Source organism: Anomaloglossus baeobatrachus, chromosome 3 (assembly GCF_048569485.1).
Source record: "Anomaloglossus baeobatrachus isolate aAnoBae1 chromosome 3, aAnoBae1.hap1, whole genome shotgun sequence".
In the NCBI taxonomy this organism is placed as follows: domain Eukaryota; kingdom Metazoa; phylum Chordata; class Amphibia; order Anura; family Aromobatidae; genus Anomaloglossus; species Anomaloglossus baeobatrachus.
In genome coordinates this window covers 676,482,103-676,503,315 of record NC_134355.1, presented here as the reverse complement: position 1 = coordinate 676,503,315, position 21,213 = coordinate 676,482,103, and the positions used below count along the sequence as shown (strand labels likewise).

General features: G+C 51.9%; 1 protein-coding gene across 1 annotated transcript in view; it reads right to left on the bottom strand.

The window, feature by feature from the left end:
- Window positions 1-12,983, bottom strand: part of ELP3 (elongator acetyltransferase complex subunit 3) — a 208,414-nt gene extending 195,431 nt beyond the window's left edge. The window contains exons 1-2 of the mRNA XM_075338841.1: window positions 12,870-12,983; window positions 2,097-2,196 (exon numbers count right to left, since the gene is read on the bottom strand). Coding sequence (XP_075194956.1) covers window positions 2,097-2,196; window positions 12,870-12,891 — 122 coding nt within the window. The 5' untranslated portion in view covers window positions 12,892-12,983. The remainder of the gene's footprint in view (window positions 1-2,096; window positions 2,197-12,869) is intronic.
- Window positions 12,984-21,213: the final 8,230 nt, after the last annotated feature.

Genomic DNA, 21,213 nt, shown 5'->3' with positions numbered 1-21,213 from the left:
CTCCTATACACACGCACACACACACACCGTCCTCTCCGGCCTCCTCCTATACACACGCACACACACACACACACACACCGTCCTCCTCCTATACACACACCATCCTCTCCGGCCTCCTCCTATACACACACACACACACAGTCCTCTCCGGCCTCCTCCTATATATACACACACACACACACACCGTCCTCTCCGGCCTCCTCCTATACACACGCACACACACACACACACACCGTCCTCCTCCTATACACACGCACACACACACACACACACACACAGTCCTCTCCGCCCTCCTCCTATACACACACACACACAGTCCTCTCCGGCCTCCTCCTATACATACGCACACACACACACACAGTCCTCTCCGGCCTCCTCCTATACACACACACACATACACACACACACCGTCCTCTCCGGCCTCCTCCTATACACATGCGCACACACACACACACACACCGTCCTCTCCGGCCTCCTCTTATACACACGCACACACACACACCGTCCTCTCCGGCCTCCTCCTATACACACGCACACACACACACACACACACACACACACACACACACACACCGTCCTCTCCGGCCTCCTCTTATACACACGCACACACACACACACACCGTCCTCTCCGGCCTCCTCCTATACACACACACACACACACCGTCCTCTCCGGCCTCCTCCTCTACACACACCCTCCTCTCCGGCCTCCTCCTATACACACGCACACACACACACACACACACACACCGTCCTCTCCGGCCTCCTCCTATACACACGCACACACACACACACACACACACACACACACACACACACACACACCCTCCTCCTCCTATACACACACACACACACACAGTCCTCTCCGGCCTCCTCCTATACACACACACACACCCTCCTCCTCCTATACACACACACACACACACACACAGTCCTCTCCGGCCTCCTCCTATATATACACACACACACACACACACCGTCCTCTCCGTCCTCCTCCTATACACACACACACACACACACACACACACCGTCCTCTCCGGCCTCCTCCTATACACACACACACACAGTCCTCTCCGGCCTCCTCCTATACACACACACACACAGTCCTCTCCGGCCTCCTCCTATACACACACACACCGTCCTCTCCGGCCTCCTCCTATACACACACACACACACACCGTCCTCTCCGGCCTCCTCCTATACACACACACACCGTCCTCTCCGGCCTCCTCCTATACACACACACACCGTCCTCTCCGGCCTCCTCCTATACACACACACACACCGTCCTCTCCGGCCTCCTCCTATACACACACACCGTCCTCTCCGGCCTCCTCCTATACACACACACACACACACACACACACACACCGGCCTCCTCCTATACACACACCATCCTCTCCGGCCTCCTCCTATACACACACACACACACACAGTCCTCTCCGGCCTCCTCCTATATACACACACACACACACACACACACACAGTCCTCTCCGGCCTCCTCCTATACACACACACACACACACACACACCGTCCTCTCCGGCCTCCTCCTATACACACGCACCGTCCTCTCCGGCCTCCTCCTATACACACGCACCGTCCTCTCTGGCCTCCTCCTATACACACGCACCGTCCTCTCTGGCCTCCTCCTATACACACACCGTCCTCTCTGGCCTCCTCCTATACACACACCGCCCCCCCGGCCTCCTCCTATACACACACCGCCCCCCCCCGGCCTCCTCCTATACACACACCGCCCCCCCGGCCTCCTCCTATACACACACCGCCCCCGCCGGCCTCCTCCTATACACACACCGCCTCCGCCGGCCTCCTCCTATACACACACCGCCTCCGCCGGCCTCCTCCTATACACACACCGCCCCCGCCGGCCTCCTCCTATACACACACCGCCCCCGCCGGCCTCCTCCTATACACACACACCGTCCTCTCCGGCCTCTTCCTATACACACACTGTCCTCTCCGGCCGCCTCCTATACACACACCGCCCCCCCGGTCTCCTCCTATACACACACCGCCCCCCCGGTCTCCTTCTATACACACACCGTCCCCCAGCTTCGGTGCTCCGCGCGCTCCTTACTTGTTCAGGTTCACGTCCTTCCCTTGCTCGTGAGCCTCCAGCAGTTGCTTGATGACGTCAGCGATGGTCATCATCATCAGCTCGGCCCGGCTGACGTCTCCTGTGCGGGGGACAATACAAGACGATGAGACATGTACAGTAACGAGACCCCCGGACCTGGCTGAGACCACAGAAGGATCTGCCACTGATCCAGCAGAATCTGATAGTCTGAAATGGGAACATCTAGAGGCTGAAACACAGTACAAGGCAGGTACATGTCACAGCAGAGGCTTTGTTACAATGTGTCAGGTGCAGACAAACCTCTGTAAGCTCAGCACATGAGCAGCACTCGACTATGTCCTGCCCTGATGCTTTGTTACAATGTGTCAGTGCATGTCATATGTATCCAGAATGGGGTTTAGACCCGGAGTCTCAAACACACGATCCTCAGGCACTGTAGGCTCCTAGACGAAAACGGCCCGATACATGGGGGCGCCGCTGTCAGTGATTTATTTCAGATCACTAAAAATGTATTTCTGACGCTGTCCAGAGATAAACTTTCTGCAAGGATATGGATGTATACATTACCACAGGATGGGGGACATTACCACAGGATGGGGGACCAGGATGGGGGACATTACCACAGGATGGGGGACATTACCACAGGATGGGGGACCAGGATGGGGCACATTACCTCATGATAAGGGACATTACCATAGGATGGGGAACCAGGATGGGGGACATTACCATAGGATGGGGGACCAGGATGGGGCACATTACTGCCGGATGGGGGACATTACCGCAGGATGGGGGACCAGGATGGGGCACATTACCTCAGGATGGGGGACCAGGATGGGGCACATTACCTCAGGATGGGGGACCAGGATGGGGCACATTACCTCAGGATGGGGGACCAGGATGGGGCACATTACCTCAGGATGGGGGACCAGGATGGGGCACATTACCTCATGATGGGGGACATTACCACAGGATGGGGGACATTACCACAGGATGGGGGACCAGGATGGGGGACATTACCACAGGATGGGGGACATTACCACAAGATGGGGAACCAAAATGGGGCCCATTACAACAGGATGGGGAACCAGGACGGGGCACATTACCACAGGATGGGGGACCAAAATGGGGTACATTACCACAGGGTGGGGGACCAGAATGAGGTACATTACCACAGGATGGGGGACCAAAATGGGGTACATTACCACAGGGTGGGGGACCAGAATGAGGTACATTACCACAGGGTGGGGGACCAGAATGAGGTACATTACCACAGGGTGGGGGACCAGAATGAGGTACATTACCACAGGGTGGGGGACCAGAATGAGGTACATTACCACAGGGTGGGGGACCAGAATGAGGTACATTACCACAGGATGGGGAACCAGGATGGGGCACATTACCACAAAATGGGGCACAATACCACAGGATGGGGGACATTACCACAGGATGGGGAACCAAAATGGGGCCCATTACCACAGGATGGGGAACCAGGATGGGGCACATTACTACAGGATGGGGAACCAGGATGGGGCACATTACCACAGGATGGGGAACCAGGATGGGGCACATTACTACAGGATGGGGAACCAGGATGGGGCACATTACCACAGGATGGGGGATGAGGAACATTACCACAGGATGGGGCACCAGGATGGGGTATATTACTACAGGATGGGGATGAGGAACATTACTACAAGATGTTGGGCAAAATTACTATATGGTGCTAATTGTAAGACAATATTCCTTATAACAGGGGTTCCCAACCTGTAGCTCTGGAGCCACGTGTCTCGCACGCCCATGATGTGTGGCTCTTGGCTATCTATCAGCTTGGTTCCTTAACACCACGTCTAGCAAATAACTATGAAGAGCAGCTCTTCAGATGGCGACCCTTGTGAGACGCACCGCACAAAAGAGCAAATGTAGATGGGGTAAGCCAGGAACCCCTGCATCTCTGTATACCGTCTCATTGTGATTTCTGTAGAAAAGCTTTGGGTGTCATTATATCGGTAAATGTGGGCGCTGGGTGTCTACTGTGAGTGGCAGGACATAGATTTGGTTCAAGACCCTCTCTCAGAGCCAAATGTGGCTCTCAAGGTCAGAACTGTTCAAGACCTCTGCCTTACAAAAAGGAGATAATATGTAAAAAAAAAAATAAATAAATATATATATAAAATTCAAAAAACATGACTTTTTTAGCATTAAAAATGCTGTTTTATATATATATATATATAAACTTAAATACACAAAAAAAGTGACCCTTTGTTGTCGCCATATTTGCATCGGCCCGAGCTTAAAACTAAACCATAACCCATATGATGAATGCCTTTTTTAAAAATAAATAAACGAGCGTAAAATGTTCTAAAACGTGATCAAAAAGTGTATAGAAAAAAAAATACGAGATCACTAAAAATGTCACTTTGTCCTGCAAAGAATGCGCCCCCCCCAAATTCACATTTGTTTCTATGTGCGGTGAATACAGTCAGGGCCAGAAATATTTGGACAGTGACACAAGTTTTGTTATTTTAGCTGTTTACAAAAACATGTTCAGAAATACAATTCTATATATAATATGGGCTGAAAGTGCACACTCCCAGCTGCAATATGAGAGTTTTCACATCCAAATCGGAGAAAGGGTTTAGGAATCATAGCTCTGTAATGCATAGCCTCCTCTTTTTCAAGGGACCAAAAGTAATTGGACAAGGGACTCTAAGGGCTGCAATTAACTCTGAAGCCGTCTCCCTCGTTAACCTGTAATCAATGAAGTAGTTAAAAGGTCTGGGGTTGATTACAGGTGTGTGGTTTTGCATTTGGAAGCTGTTGCTGTGACCAGACAACATGCGGTCTAAGGAACTCTCAATTGAGGTGAAGAAGAACATCCTGAGGCTGAAAAAAAAAGAAAAAATCCATCAGAGAGATAGCAGACATGCTTGGAGTAGCAAAATCAACAGTCGGGTACATTCTGAGAAAAAAGGAATTGACTGGTGAGCTTGGGAACTCAAAAAGGCCTGGGCGTCCACGGATGACAACAGTGGTGGATGATCACCGCATACGTTCTTTGGTGAAGAAGAACCCATTCACAACATCAACTGAAGTCCAGAACACTCTCAGTGAAGTAGGTGTATCTGTCTCTAAGTCACCAGTAAAGAGAAGACTCCATGAAAGTAAATACAAAGGGTTCACATCTAGATGCAAACCATTCATCAATTCCAAAAATAGACAGGCCAGAGTTACATTTGCTGAAAAACACCTCATGAAGCCAGCTCAGTTCTGGAAAAGTATTCTATGGACAGATGAGACCAAGATCAACCTGTACCAGAATGATGGGAAGAAAAAAGTTTGGAGAAGAAAGGGAACGGCACATGATCCAAGGCACACCACATCCTCTGTAAAACATGGTGGAGGCAACGTGATGGCATGGGCATGCATGGCTTTCAATGGCACTGGGTCACTTGTGTTTATTGATGACATAACAGCAGACAAGAGTAGCCGGATGAATTCTGAAGTGTACCGGGATATACTTTCAGCCCAGATTCAGCCAAATGCCGCAAAGTTGATCGGACGGCGCTTCATAGTACAGATGGACAATGACCCCAAGCATACAGCCAAAGCTACCCAGGAGTTCATGAGTGCAAAAAAGTGGAACATTCTGCAATGGCCAAGTCAATCACCAGATCTTAACCCAATTGAGCATGCATTTCACTTGCTCAAATCCAGACTTAAGACGGAAAGACCCACAAACAAGCAAGACCTGAAGGCTGCGGCTGTAAAGGCTTGGCAAAGCATTAAAGGGGTGGTTCACCCATTTTTTTTATTTTCTGTATGAGCTCTACTTACCTTTCTAGGCGTCTTCTCCATTGGCTTCTGTTTCCAGTTCTGGCACTGAGCGGCGCTATCCTGCACGCTCAGTGCCGGTCACATGACCCCCTGGAGCTGTGGCCGCCGGCATCCTCTGACGTCCCGGCATTTCCGGGCTCTCAAACAAGACGGGTACGTCACAGGATGCCGGCGCCACTCAGATTGAGTGACAGGGCTGTGGGCGGTGACTACCGCACGTCACAGCTCAGCATCGAGGGGAGGATCCGGAGGAAGTCAGTGTGGAGCCGGAAGCGTCCTGCAGAGAGGCTGAGGCACGGGGCGCAGTGTCCAGTACAGGGGGGGGGGGGGTCTTTAGCTGAATCCCCCCCTGCACGTAAGTATGTGATCACACTGTCCACCCGCCCGCTCTGCTGCGATGTCAGGAGAGCGGCCGGTGTCGGGCAGTGTGATCGTGTGCTCCTCCCAGCAGCAAGACACTGGCATGTCACCGCTGTGCTCTGCCATCTGTCCTGCTGCATGGGACCAACTGTCTGCACTCTGTCACCTGCACCACAAGTCACAGAGTGGAGACAGTTGGTGACAGAGCACCTCTGCCCCCCCCTCTTCTTTCCCCACTCTCTTCTCTCCCCCCACTCTTCTCCCCCTCCCCTCTTCCCTGCCCCCCTCTTATCCCTCTCTCCTCTCCCCTCTCTTTTCCCTCGCTCTCTTCCCCCTCGCTCTCTTTTCCTCCCCCCCCTCGCTCTCTTTTCCTCCCCCCCTCGCTCTCTTTTCCTCCCCCCCTCGCTCTCTTTTCCTCCCCCCCTCGCTCTCTTTTCCTCCCCCCCTCGCTCTTCTCCCCCCCCCGCTCGCTCTCTTCTCCCCCCCCCGCTCGCTCTCTTCTCCCCCCCCGCTCGCTCTCTTCTCCCCCCCCGCTCGCTCTCTTCTCCCCCTCCCCCCCCGCTCGCTCTCTTCTCCCCCCCCGCTCGCTCTCTTCTCCCCCCCGCTCGCTCTCTTCTCCCCCCCGCTCGCTCTCTTCTCCCCCCCGCTCGCTCTCTTCTCCCCCCCGCTCGCTCTCTTCTCCCCCCCGCTCGCTCTCTTCCCCCCCCCCGCTCGCTCTCTTTCCCCCCCCGCTCGCTCTCTTTCCCCCCCCCCGCCCGCTCTCTTTTCCTCCCCCCCGCCCGCTCTCTTTTCCTCCCCCCCGCCCGCTCGCTCTCTTTTCCCTCGCTCTCTCCTGGCATGGTCAGTACAGAAATCTCTCCATCGTGGAGGGGTGAGAGGGAGTAATAAACATGGAGTCCCTACTGTGTCTGTGTATTTATTTCTAATAAAGTATTTTTCTCTGTGTGGTCTTTTTTTTTTTTTAAAACCCTTTATTGGAGATTCTTAATGGCCAGGTCAACCTTGGCCTGACATTTAGAATCTCGGGCTTTATACCAGCGGGTAAAACATAGCTGGTATTAACCCCTTATTACCCAGCGTGCCACCTGCCACCAGGGCCACTGGAAGAGTTGGATACAGCGCCAGAAGATGGCGCTTCTATAAAAGCGCCATTTTCTGGGGCGGCTGTGGACTGCAATTCGCAGCGGGGGGCCCAGAAAGTTTGGGCACCCTTCACTGCGGATTCCAATCCCCAGCTGCCTAGTTGTACCTGGCTGGACTCAAAAATTCGGCGAAGCCCATGTCATTTTTTTTTTTAATTATTTCATGAAATTCATGAAATAAAAAAAAAAAAAAAGGGCTTCTCTATATTTTTGGTTCCCAGCCGGGTACAACTAGGCAGCTGGGGGTTGGGGGCAGCCCGTAGCTGCCTGCTGTACCTGGCTAGCATACAAAAATATGGCGAAGCCCACGTCATTTTCTTAAAAAAGTTTTCAGGGAAAAACCTTTATATAAAAAAAAATGCTTCCCTGCATTTCTATTGCCAGTGAAAGTAACACCAAGCAGCGGGGGCTAGCAGCCAGTAGCTGCTTTGGTTACCCTTAGCAACAGAAAATGCAGCGGGAGCCCACAAACAATGTGATTTTTTTTTTTTTTTTATTTTTAATGAATTTTTTAAAAAAAAAAAAGGCATGGGCTTCGCCCATCGAGCACCAGAGCATTTTACTGCTCATTCATCCCAAGTAATCAGATGACTCCAGTGTCGGCCGATTACTTGTTCTGTGTCCCCCTGCATCCATCGCAGCGTGTACGGGCTGTGAGGTCAGCGGAGTGGAGACAGTGACATGCTCTGCTCTGACACATAGTGTGCTGCATGTCACTATCTTTCTCCACTCTGGCACTTGTTGTGCAGGTGACCGGATGCTACATGTCACTAACTGTCTCCACTATGGGACTTGTTGTGCAGGTGAGAGTGTATACAGTTGGTACTATGCAGCAGAAATCACAGAGTGGGGCAGTTAGTGACATGTATCATCCGGTCACCTGCACAACAAGTCCCAGAGTGGATACAGTGACATGCAGCACACTATGTGTCAGAGCAGAGCATGTCACCAACGTGCTCTGCTCTGTCACCTGCGGTGCTGCATGTCACGTTTTTGCCGCAATTTGGTGCCTTTTTTGCTGCGTTTTTGCTCACTGCGTTTTTAATCAGTGCACAATGCCATTAAAGATTGTTGATGAAAAAAATAAAAAAGGTCTGATGTCATTTCCTTATTCAAAATGTTCATTGTATGCAGGAGAGCAGACAGCAGCTGCAGAACTACAAGGCTCAGCATCCTCCATCCAGGACTGTATGCAGTTTTTTACCCAAAAAGAAAAAAAAAATGACATGGGCTTCGCCATATTTTTGTATGCTAGCCAGGTACAGCAGGCAGGTACGGGCTGCCCCCAACCCCCAGCTGCCTATTTGTACCCGGCTGGGAACCAAAAATATAGAGAAGCCCTTTTTTTTTTTTAATTATTTCATGAATTTCATGAAATAATTTAAAAAAAAAAATGACGTGAGCTTCGCCTAATTTTGGTGTCCAGCCGGGTACAACTAGGCAGCTGGGGATTGGAATCCACAGTGCAGGGTGCCCATGCTTTCTGGGCACCCCCACTGCGAATTGCAGTCCGCAGCCACCCCAGAAAATGGCGCTTTCATAGAAGCGCCATCTTCTGGCGCTGTATCCAACTCTTCCAGCTGCACTGATGCCGGGTGGCTAGCCGGGTAATAATGGAGTTAGGGCTAGCTGTATATTATCAGCTAGCCCTAAGCCCGAAATTCATGGTTTCACGCCAATATTAGACATGGCCACCATGAATTTCTAGTAATGATAAAAAAAAAAAAAAAAAACAACACACAGAAAAATATTTTTATTAGAAATAAAACACAACACAATTAGTGACTCCATCTTTATTGAAATAAACCCCCCTCCGCAGTAATCCTGGGTCAGGGTCCCGCGACGTCCAATCCAGATCCAATATCATCTGATCGGTTTGCTGGAAGGCAAAGCGCTCAGATGATGTGTCAGGATCAAGTGCCTGAATCCCATCACACATCAGCTGATTGTATAAAAGCCGATTATACAATCAGCTGATGCATCGGTGCAAAATAAAAAAAAAAAATACTCACGTCTGTGCTGATTACCGGCAGCTCCTGCAGCGGAGTCTGATCCTGGCCCATCACTGCAGCAGCTGCCGGTAATCAGCTGAAGTCCCCTGACGGCAGGATCAGCTGATAGCCGGCCGGGCAAGAAAAAGCCGGCGAGACTACGATCAGCTGATGCGTCAGGTGACTGCATCAGGTGATCCACCGCCAGGTCCTGCAAGCTTCGTGCATGCACCGGGGAGACTGCACACAGCCGGAGCGGCGGGACCGAGACAGGGGCTGGAAGCAGGCATGGCACCCGGACCCTGCAGACAGGTGAGTATGACATACACACACACACACACACACATTGTATATACACACACACATACACACTCACACACACACTGTATATACACACACACACACACACTGTATATACACACACACACACACACACACACACTATATATACACACACTCTCACACACTATATATACACACACTCTCACACACACTGTATATACACACACACACACTGTATATACGCACACACTGTATATACACACACTGTATATACGCACACACACTTTCTTCCCCTGGCTGTGTAGAGTAGAGCTGCTGCTGTCTCTGTATGATTGATCTCAGTGCATCCACTGGGAAGAGGCAGGGAGGAGGGTTTGGGTGGGAGCAGAGTGGGTGTATTAGACACAATGGGTGTGTTAGATAAGCTAGACACCGCCCTAGAGCCACAAAGAATTCTGGGACTTGTAGGAACTGAACCCAGGAAGTCAGAGGAGAGATTAACCCCGTCAGAGCTGGAGCCAGCAATGACCGTGTGCTGCTAGTGCACAATGAAAGGTAATTTTGCTGAAAAAACATAATAGATGTGTTGAGGGGCACATATTAGCAAGATTTATCAGAAAAAAAAAAAAATCAGTTTTGGTAACTGGACAACTTCTTTAAGAAGGAGGAAACCCAGCGTTTGGTGATGTCCATGGGTTCCAGACTTAGGCAGTGATTGCCTCCAAAGGATTCGCAACAAAATATTGAAAATAAAAATATTTTGTTTGGGTTTGGTTTATTTGTCCAATTACTTTTGACCTCCTAAAATGTGGAGTGTTTGTAAAGAAATGTGACAATTCCTACAATTTCTATCAGATATTTTTGTTCAAACCTTCAAATTAAACGTTACAATCTGCACTTGAATTCTGTTGTAGAGGTTTCATTTCAAATCCAATGTGGTGGCATGCAGAGCCCAACTCGCCAAAATTGTGTCACTGTCCAAAGATTTCTGGACCTAACTGTATATCCGGCTGAGGCTGAGACCCCTGATCTAGATCCTAACGAGGTAATAGACCAGATACAATTGGAACAAACAATTTTCAAAAGCAAAAATACAGGGTTGTTTGTTGCACGGCAGCAGTTTGTAGCTTTTTTTTTAACCACTTAAATGCCACAGCGTTTAATCAGCACCATCCTGAGGGGGGCCTTTGATGGGCTGCAGGTCGGCCGCAAAACTGCAGCAGAAAAGTGTAAGGAACGAGTGATCAAGGTTGAAGAACGAAAAATGAAGATATATATATATATATATATATATATATATATATTATTTAAAAAAAAATTAAATCCCGACGCCTTTTCCCATATGACAAGAGGTGAAATAAAATAAATAAAATATATAAAATATATATATGTTTATTTATTTTTTTATTTCACCTCTTGTCATATGGGGAATGGGAAAGCTGTCGGGATTTAATTTTTTTTAAAATAAATATATATATTATTTTAAAAAAAATTAAATTCCAACGCCTTTCCCTTTCCCCATATGACAAGAGGTGAAATAAAGTATGATATATATATATATATATATATATATATATATATATATATAATATATAACAAATTTATTTTTTTCACTCAGCGTCGGCACATCTGGAAAAGACCAATCAAAATATTAAATTATGAATGGCGTAACCGCCCCCCATAAAATAATTAAACATAAATAAATAAAATCCTGATGCTTTTCCCCATTTGAAAAAGAGTAAAATAAAAAAAATATATTCATCATTGGCGAACCAGGAAACGACGGAGACATCAAAATATTAAATTATTGAACCAATGAATTAAATGGTGTATAAAAATAAAACCTTTTTCTTTTTTGGGGGGGAGGGAGTGGGGACTTTAATAAACATATCAGTTCACCATGCAGAGAAAGAAACAAGACATCACCAGGCTCCAAATGACAAAAATAAAGAATTACATATTTTAAAAAAAGGCAAAAAAATTTTTTAAGAAAGTTACAAATTTTTAGGTAGTTTTTTTGAAAGTGAACAAAAAAATTACGTAAGAATTGTTTTTCATCGTTTAACCCTAATTTGATTTTTTTTTTATTTTAATGAAAAAAAAAAATTTCCTGCAAAAAAATTAAAAAAACTCTTCTGCCAGAAAAATAAAAACAACATATCCTTCAAAAAAATAAAAAAAACTCATCCTGCAAATAAATAAAAACAATTCGTCCTGCAAAAAAAAACAAAAAAAAACCACCTCATCCTGCTAAACAAAAAAACTCTCCTCATCCTGCAAAAAAAAACATCCTGCTAAACAAAAATAATTAAAAAAAACTCTTCCGCCAGAAAATAAATAAAAACATAGCCTGTAAAAAAAAAAAAAAAAAAACAACATCCTGCAAATAAATAAAAACAACTCGTCCTGTAAAAAAAACCAAAACTCAGCCTGCTAAAGAAAAAAAAACCCTCATCCTGCTAAACAAAAAAAACCCCTCATCCTGCAAAAAAAAAAAAAACTCATCCTGCTAAACAAAAAAACCCCTCACCCTGCTAAAAAAAACCCTCACCCTGCTAAAAAAAAACCCCTCACCCTGCTAAAAAAAAAACCCTCACCCTGCTAAAAAAAACCCTCACCCTGCTAAAAAAAAAACCCTCACCCTGCTAAAAAAAACCCTCACCCTGCTAAAAAAAAAACCCTCACCCTGCTAAAAAAAAAAAACCCTCACCCTGCTAAACAAACAAACCACTCATCCTGCTAAAAAAAAAACCAAAACACCTCAATCTGCTAAAAAAAAAAACTGCCTGCAAAAAAAAAAAAAAAAAATAATAGATAAAAACCTCATTCTGCAAGAAATAAAGCACCAACTCATGCTGCAATGATAAATAAATAAAAACAACTTTCATCACGCAAACAAAAAAAAAAAAATTGGGGACAGAGAAATTAAAAATAAAAAGTTATGGAATGGGAAAAAAATAAAGAAACCACACTAGCGATGACGGGGTTAATAGCTGCTTCAGTTTTTAGCCTCAGAAAAGTAAACTCTGTAATAGAACTACAACTCCCAGCATGCCCTCCCAGCCAGTAATGAGGGGGGTTGTGGTTCGGCCTCCCCTGGCGCAGGGATATACACATAGGCGTCTAGTACAGCGTGTAACGTTATTGTTCCTCCCGGTTCTCACCCGGTTTTCTCTTCGGCTTCATCTCCGGGTGTTTCGGGTGTACTCACTGCCCACGAGTGCTGCTGTTAGGCTGAGCAGTCCGCTTCCGGCCTGTACGGAGCGCGGAGAGGGACACAACTAGGAACTGCTATGACGTCAAGGTCATGTGACCAGACTCTGCGTGTGAGGCGCTATGGAGAAGGCGCTGGAGGCTGTGCTGAGCGCAGTGGCCACTAGAGGGCGCAGTGTGTTAATGACAGGGGTTTTTTTTGTTTTTAGTAGTTTTCTTGTTTCAATTATTATTTTTTTTGCACAATTTATAAAAAATTGTAATAAAAAAGGAGAAAAGTTGAGCCCTATTTACGGTCAGGGGGCCAGGAGTTATTTCTGTGGGGGTTTGGGGATAATTGTGAGATGATAAAAATCGAAATAAATAAAATGATCCATTCATCTGAATGAGAACGGAAGACATTTATAGAATAACGGAAAATAGAAAAGTTTTTTTAACACGGGTGTAATTTTTTCCTTAGAAGTAGAAGCATGTTTATAGTAGATGCTAATAATAATGAACACAACCATATCCCTGGCTCCAGCGCTGCTAATTCTGGACAATCCCTTTAAGCCTCCCTTGCCTTCCATGTAGGCTGTGAGTGCCCACGGTCAGGCCCCGGTTCTGGCAGTTAGGTGGAGCAGCGCTTTGGGTCTGTGTAACCGTTTAGATGCCGCGCTTCTCTTGGAACGCAGCATCCGGATGAGTTCTGGGGCATAAAAGTGAGCGCTGCTTAGAATACCCAGCCAGCAGGATGTTGCATGGCTCAGATCCGCTCAGCCAGGCCTCGTTGCTAAAAAAGGGTTCTTGGCCAATGATTAAAACCTCTGAAGCTTTTCTAGTGATATCTATAAAGCACCGCCCCAGTCACACATCATGACTGTAGTTGTCGCGGGCGGAGGAGGGGACGCTGTGCTCTCCCACTGCTCGGGTCCGGCTACTGCTGCTCGGTGGTGGCTGGAGCGGTGGGCCGGATCCCGGGGACTCGAGTGGCGCTCCTCGCCCGTGAGTGAAAGGGGGTGGTTTGGTTTAAGGATATTGTCCGTGACGCCACCCACGGTTGTGGTGAGGTTGTGATGTGACGCCCTGGGCAAGCCAGGGGTCACAGGTAACTACATCACCACACCCTACACCCCGGTTAGGTACACCAAAGCTAGACCAGAAACCCTTGTTGCCTTCCTCCAGGGGCTGATGTCCACACCAGGGGGTGGAACCAGGCGGTTGGTCTCCACCCACCGAGGAGTTCACAGTCCTGGAGACGGGAAAAGTAGACAGTGAAGCTAGGGAAGTGGAAGTGTGAGGAGTAAAGTGGTAGGAGAGCAAGCAAAAACTGACTGAGAGCGTCCGGGTATGTGCCCCGGACGGAGACAGCAAGGTTAGCAGACGGCGGTGACCGTCTGCAGGAGTGGCCGATCGGAGTTGCCGAAAGGACCGTGGACGAGTGGTGGCCCGGCGGTACCGGAGCGGTACACAAAGTGAGGCCAGCACCATTGGCAGGGGCCTTTCGGATCCCGGCAAGGCTTGGAGTCGCCGTAATTTGCCAAATCCGTCAGTGAAGGGGACCTCCGGGTTTCCAAACAACCAAGTCCCGATTGAAGGCAAAAGTCCAACCGTGTGGGAGAGACACCGCCACCGCCAAGGCACCAGTTTCTCAGGGCCAGCGCCTGCGGGCAAAGAAGGGGCTCCTCCGGCCCATATCCAAGCCGGGGAGCGGGTTACCAGTGGGAACCCATCGCTACCAACCGAAGTACTAGGTGCAGGGAAAGATACAGTCACCATCAACTACCGGGGAAAAGCAACAGCAGCCGTCCGTGGGAACCGTCTTTCCAGCCGTGTGTTTTACCGTGAACTGTGTCAACGTCTCAGGCTGAGTGAGTACCACAGTGCCGTACGGCACAGCACTGCCCCCTTCGTCCCTGCACCTCATCAGGCCCCATAACCCGCCTGCCATCCTGTCCAACCCCATCACCGGGCCCCGGGACCATCAACCCCCTACCCACGGAGGGGAGGACCAACAACCTAGCTGCTCCAGTCACCGCTCCCGGGATCCCCGTTCAGAGCAGCGGTGGTGTCACTAAAATCTCCACAACCGTGGGTGGCGTCACGGACAATAACCATATCCCCAACACCAAACCCCCTTTCACTCACGGGCGAGGAGCGCCGCTCGAGTCCCCGGGATCCGGCCCATCGCTCGAGCCACCGAGCAGCAGCCACAGAGCAGCGGCGGCCGGACCCGAGCAGTGGGAGAGCGCAGAGTTGCCACCCTCCTCCCCGCCCGCGACAGTGACACCACCGCTGCTCTGGACGGGGATCCCGGGAGCGATGACAGGGAGCAGCTTGGATGTTGTTTCTCCCCTCCGTGGGTAGGGGGGGTTGGTTGTCCCGGGGCCCGGTGAGGGGTAGGGATGGATGGCAGGCGGGTTACGGGGCCTGGTGAGGTGCAGGGTCGCGGGGGCAGCGCTGTGCCGCACGGCACGGTGGTACTCACTCAGCCAATTATGAATGCAAAGTCTCCGGTAAAACAAACGGCTGGATGGACGGGTCCCACAGACGGCTGCGGTGTTTCTCCTCCCGGCAGGTTGATGGTGACTGCCTTTCCCTGCACCTGAGTTGTGTAAACGGTTCCAATGGGTTCCCACCGGTAACCCGCTCCCCAGCTTGGATGGATGCTGAAGGAGCCCCTTTTGCCCGCAGGCTCTGGCCCTGGGAACTGTAGCCTTGGCGGTGACTGTGTTTCCCTTTACGGTTTGAGCTGTCGCCTTCAATCGGGTCTTGACTGCTGGGAAACCCCGAAGTTTCCCTTCGCTAACGGATTTGACAAATTTAACGGCGACTCCTAGCCTTGTCGGGGTCCGTAAGCCCTGCCGGATGGTGCTGGCTTTTCTTTGTTCACCGGTCCGGTACCGCCGGGCCACCGCCCGTCCACGGTCCTTACGGCTCACTCTAATCGGCCTCTCCTGCAGACGGTCACCACCGTCTGCCAACCTTGCTGTACCGTCCGGGCCACACACCCGGACGCCGTCAGACTGCTCCTCTAACACCTCACTTCTCCTCAACTTTAAAACTGAACTGAAACTGATCTGTTTTCCCACCTCCAGGACTGTGAACTCCTCGGTGGGAGGGACCAACCGCCTGGCCCACCCCCTGGTGTGGACATCAGCCCCTGGAGAAAGGCAACAAGGATTTTGTGTTTGGCTTCGGTGTGCCTGACCGGGGTGTGGGGTGTGTTGGTGTAGTACCTGTGACATCCTGGCTTGTCCAGGGCGCCACATTCCCCCTTAGTAAAATGCAGACCGTCCGCGGGCTGCCCGTCCATCACCGGTTTTATTTTAACTGTAAAAGATAAAAGAATGGTAAAACATGTAAACAAGCATTTTCAATCTTCCCACATCGGGAGGCACATTTCTTAAACGTTGCTAAACGGTAACGGCTTCCGCTCTTCTCCCACCCAAGCAACCTGGCCCTGATGCTGCCCCTAAGCAAATGGGCAGCACCCCTTGACCCCAGTCCAGCACCAAGTTGCTCGAGCGGGTTCTGTCCCTTTCAGGGGACCCACGTCCATGGGGAACCCTTGAACCCCCGGAGGATCGCCACCGGTTACGGTAGTGGCGGGCCTGGGCCATCTCTTTCCTCCAGGCCCATCCTCCAAATCAGCCTCTCCGGAGGCGGTGACGGTTTAAGCCTTAAACATTTTTATTTACATGCCACTTAGTTTGTGGTTGCCCTGCAAGTTCTCGGGCTTGTCCGTAGCAGTTTCTACGCATAGATTGCAGACAGTCCCCACGGGGACAACAGTTGCCAGCAACGACCGGTTCAATCACGGATGTTAATCAGGTGAACTTCGGTTAATCATCTTTCACTTATCATTCAAAACTTTCTAACTGGTGGTCCCAACAGGGACAACTTGCAGCGGGGCTCCGCTAACCTACTCCGGATCCACGGCGTCGGCCAGGGGAGGGGGCTAGGCGGATATTCGGGCCTCTTGACTGCCCCTCAGCTTCGCATCCAGCGCAAACCAACCCCTCTCCCCGCAGTGCCTGGTGTACTGTACCAAATCTCCCGGCATCAGGTTGCGGCCCGGGTGGTTTTCCGGTAGGTGGGCATTGACGTCCCGTCAGGCCACAAAGACTTCGGCCTCCAGGCCCGGTTCATATATAAAACCATAGCCCCGTTGGACGTCAAACCTCCTCACTTGCCCTTCATAGAGCGGGCCCCGGACACGGAAGGTTGCTTGGCGGAGGCTTTCCTTTTCTCGGATCGTGCGGGCCACCATCTCCGCCTTCCTTCGCTCCCTCTCTGCAATTTCTTGGCCCAGCGGGGTCTGTCCTCTGTCCCAGTAAGGGGCCATTGCGGGCCCCGGCGCACAGGTCGGGCCCAGTGAGACCTCCTTCACGCTGCCCAGGACTGGCATTCTGGGGGGAAGGTCCCGCGGTGTCATGGCCTTGGGTGCTGCACTGCAGCGGCAACCCGGCGCGGCCTCAGCCGAGGCGTGGGGGATGGGCACAGGGATTGTCTCCCGCTGGGCCTCCTGCACGGAGCGATCTGTCGGCACCGGTTCGGGGGAAGTCTCCACAGGTGCCTCAGGTTCGGGCTTCGGCACCTTCCACGGGAGCGGTTCCGAGCGGTCACGGGCCCCGGCTGCAGGTTGGTCCGCCTGGGCAGATGGGCGGGGTACCGCTACCGGTGGTGGTGGTAGCGGGCCTAGTGGCGGGGCAGCAGCAGCCAACACGGGTAGCGGGGGAGGTAGCAGGGCGAGCGGGTATGGACCGGGTCCCTCGGCCGCGATGACGACCCACTAGGAGTACAGGGGCGTGGGTCACTTACCCTCCCGTCCAAGACTCCCTCCACCTCGCATCTCTGTATGGCCGCCACCACCTCCGCCATGTCGGCCTCCCACTCCTCCAAGAGGAGTTGCATCCTGATCTGCAGCCGCTGTTGGAGCTGGGCGGTCCGGACCTCCACCCACACCGCGGTTCCAGGCGCGGGGGCTACGGTGCTGCGGGACGGCTGGTACATCGCTGCGGCGGCCTCTTCCAGGAACCAACAAAAAGATGGCCGCAGGGTCCTGGCGTCCCTGCTTTTATAGCCGTAGGCTACATGCGGCCAGACGCCATCCGTCTCCCTTAGTCTTCTTCCGGCTCCTCCTCTACAGGGGCAGAGTTTCGGTTTTCGCGCCTCCGCTACTCGGGAAGACGCTCGAGCGGGGACTTTTCGCGCCCAAAATGGTGGCTTCTCAAGTTTTTCGGCCGGACACCTCCGGCGGTCACAAGGCGCACCGCTACCAGACGACAGAGCGGTAAGATCCTGTTCGTGACGCCAAGTTGTCGCGGGTGGAGGAGGGGACGCTGCGCTCACCCACTGCTCGGGTCTGGCTGCTGCTGCTGCTGCTCGGTGGTGGCTCGAGCGGTGGGCCAGATCCCGGGGACTCGAGCGGCGCTCCTCGCCCGTGAGTGAAAGGGGGTGGTTTGGTTTAGGGATATTGTCCGTGACGCCACCCACGGTTGTGGTGAGGTTGTGACACCACCGCTGCTCTGGACGGGGATCCCGGGAGCGGTGACAGGGAGCAGCTTGGATGTTGGTTCTTCCCTCCGTGGGTAGGGGGGTTGGTTGTCCCGGGGCCCGGTGAGGGGTATGAATGCAGGGCAGGCGGGTTACGGGGCCTGGTGAGGTGCAGGGTTGCGGGGGCAGCGCTGTGCCGCACGGCACGGTGGTACTCACTCAGCCAATGATGAATGCAAAGTCTCCGGTAAAACAAACGGCTGCATGGACGGGTCCCACAGACGGCTGTGGTGTTTCTCCTCCCAGCAGGTTGATGGTGACTGCCTTTCCCTGCACCTGTGTAGAGTGTACGGTTCCAATGGGTTCCCACCGGTAACCCGCTCCCCAGCTTGAATGGGTGCTGAAGGAGCTCCTTTTGCCCGCAGGCTCTGGCCCTGGGAACTGTAGCCTTGGCGGTGACTGTGTTTCCCTTTACGGTTTGAGCTGTTGTCTTCAATCGGGTCTTGACTGCTGGGAAACCCCGGAGGTTCCCTTCGCTAACGGATTTGACAAATTTAACGGCGACTCCAAGCCTTGTCGGGGTCCGTAAGCCCTGCCGGATGGTGCTGGCTTCTCTTTACTCTCCGATCCGGTACCGCCGGGCCACCGCCCGTCCACGGTCCATACGGTTTGCTCCAATTAGCCTCTCCTGCAGACGGTCACCAACGTCTGCCAACTTTGCTGTTCCGTCCGGGCCACACACCCGGACGCTGTCAGACTGCTCTGCTACCACTTCACTTCACTCCTCAAACTAATCTGCTCTCCTTTTCCCGCCTCCAGGACTGTGAACTCCTCGGTGGGCGGGGCCAACCGCCTGGCCCACCCCCTGGTGTGGACATCAGCCCCTGGAGGAAGGCAACAAGGATTTTGTGTTTGGCTTCGGTGTGCCTAACCGGGGTGTGGGGTGTGTTGGTGTATTACCTGTGACGACCTGGCTTGTCCAGGGCGCCTCATAACCGTTTAGATGCCGCGCTTCTCTTGGACGCAGCATCTGAGGGTTTACACAGCCAGGATCAGTTCTGGGGCATAAAAGTGAGCGCTGCTTAGAATACCCAGCCAGCAGGATGTTGCATGGCTCAGATCCGCTCAGCCAGGCCTCGTTGCTAAAAAAGGGTTGTTGGCCCATGATTAAAACCTCTGAAGCTTTTCTAGGGATATCTATAAAGCACCGCCCAAGTCACACATCATGACTGTAATGACAGCTGTCAGTCATAAGATAAAGGCCGCTCTGACGTCACTGCCTTAACGCTCCTGCAGTCTGGTATCCAGTGAGAAGACAGAGGCGGTTAATCACAGCTTCTGTCTTCTCTTATGCAGTCTACACAGTCTTTTATGAGCGCCTTGTGATGAATGTGTGACGCCCTGAACTAGTCAGGGTGTCACAGGGAACTGCGCTCCTTTCTCTTATGGTGCAGAACTCACCCCCCATGGTTCTGGGATCCTAAGGCCGGAGTCACACTTGCGAGTGCCTCGCGTGTAACTCGTGCGAGTCTCTCATTGCATCACCCGGCACGGCTGCACACTCTCCTGATTGGAGAGGGTCGGTTGCATGTATCTCTATGCAGCGGAGACACTCCTGTCCGGTGAGTGTGCGGCCGTGCCGGGTGAGGCAATGAGAGACTCGCGCGAGTTACACGCGAGGCACTCGCAAGTGTGACTCTGGCCTAACTCTGGTATTGTTTTCCATCAGCATCCAAATCCTAACCACACCTCACACCACACCCTGTCAGGCACACCAGTGGGTGGTCTAGCTGCAAAAGGGCCACCCGCCTATGGGTCAGGCAGACTGGTGGGAGGGAGAGAGAGTTGAGTAGTAGCCCTCAGAGAGTGAGGAGTGAGGGGAGTTGCAGCTCCCTGGGAAACTTTGGTTAGGTCGCAGACGGTGGTCTGGGACCGGAGGAGTCAGAGACCCGGTCGCAGGGTATTGGAGAAGGGTGCCCAGACTTAGTTTGGGAGAACGGTCAGCACCGGAAAGTCCAGTAACCGGACCGGTACCGAGCACGGCGGGGTACTGGACTCTAGATCAGGGAGTAGCTTCACGCAACCTGATAATTAACCTGTGGAGGATAGTCTCTTTATGAACTTTCCTCAAGTGCTCAGAGATCGAAGGCACCAACACAACGAGGGGGATAGGGCTTTCCAGCTTATGCGGCCCACTGAAATCCCAAGTGTCAGCCATCGAGAGCACAGCTCCCCTATCTAAATATAGGGAGCAGTACCCCAACCACTTGTTAGGTCCTGGTGGTGGAAACACTGGACCGTACACCGGACTGCCCCAGTGAGGCAACCAGACCGGTCACCCCGCCAGAGGGCCCTGATGCACGGCAGCCGAAGTGTCGCGGGCGGAGGAGGGGACGCTGCGCTCTCCCACTGCTCGGGTCCGGCCGCTGGTGCTGCTGCTCGGTGGTGGCTCGAGCGGTGGGCTGCATCCCGGGGACTCGAGCGGCGCTCCTCGCCCGTGAGTGAAAAGGGGATTGATTGTGGGGATTTATTGTCCGTGACGCAAGTCACGGTTGTTGTGATAATGGTGACACCACCGCTGCTCTGGACGGGGATCCCAGGAGCGGTGACAGGGAGCAGCTTTGTTGTTAGTTCTCCCCTCCGTGGGTAGGGGGTTGGTTGTCCCGGGGCCCGGTGATGGGGTAGGGATGGATGGCAGGCGGGTTACGGGGCCTGGTGAGGTGCAGGGTCGCAGGGGCAGCGCTGTGCCGCACGGCACGGTGGTACTCACTCAGGCATAGATGAGGACACAGTTCTCAGTAAAACACTCGGCTGGAT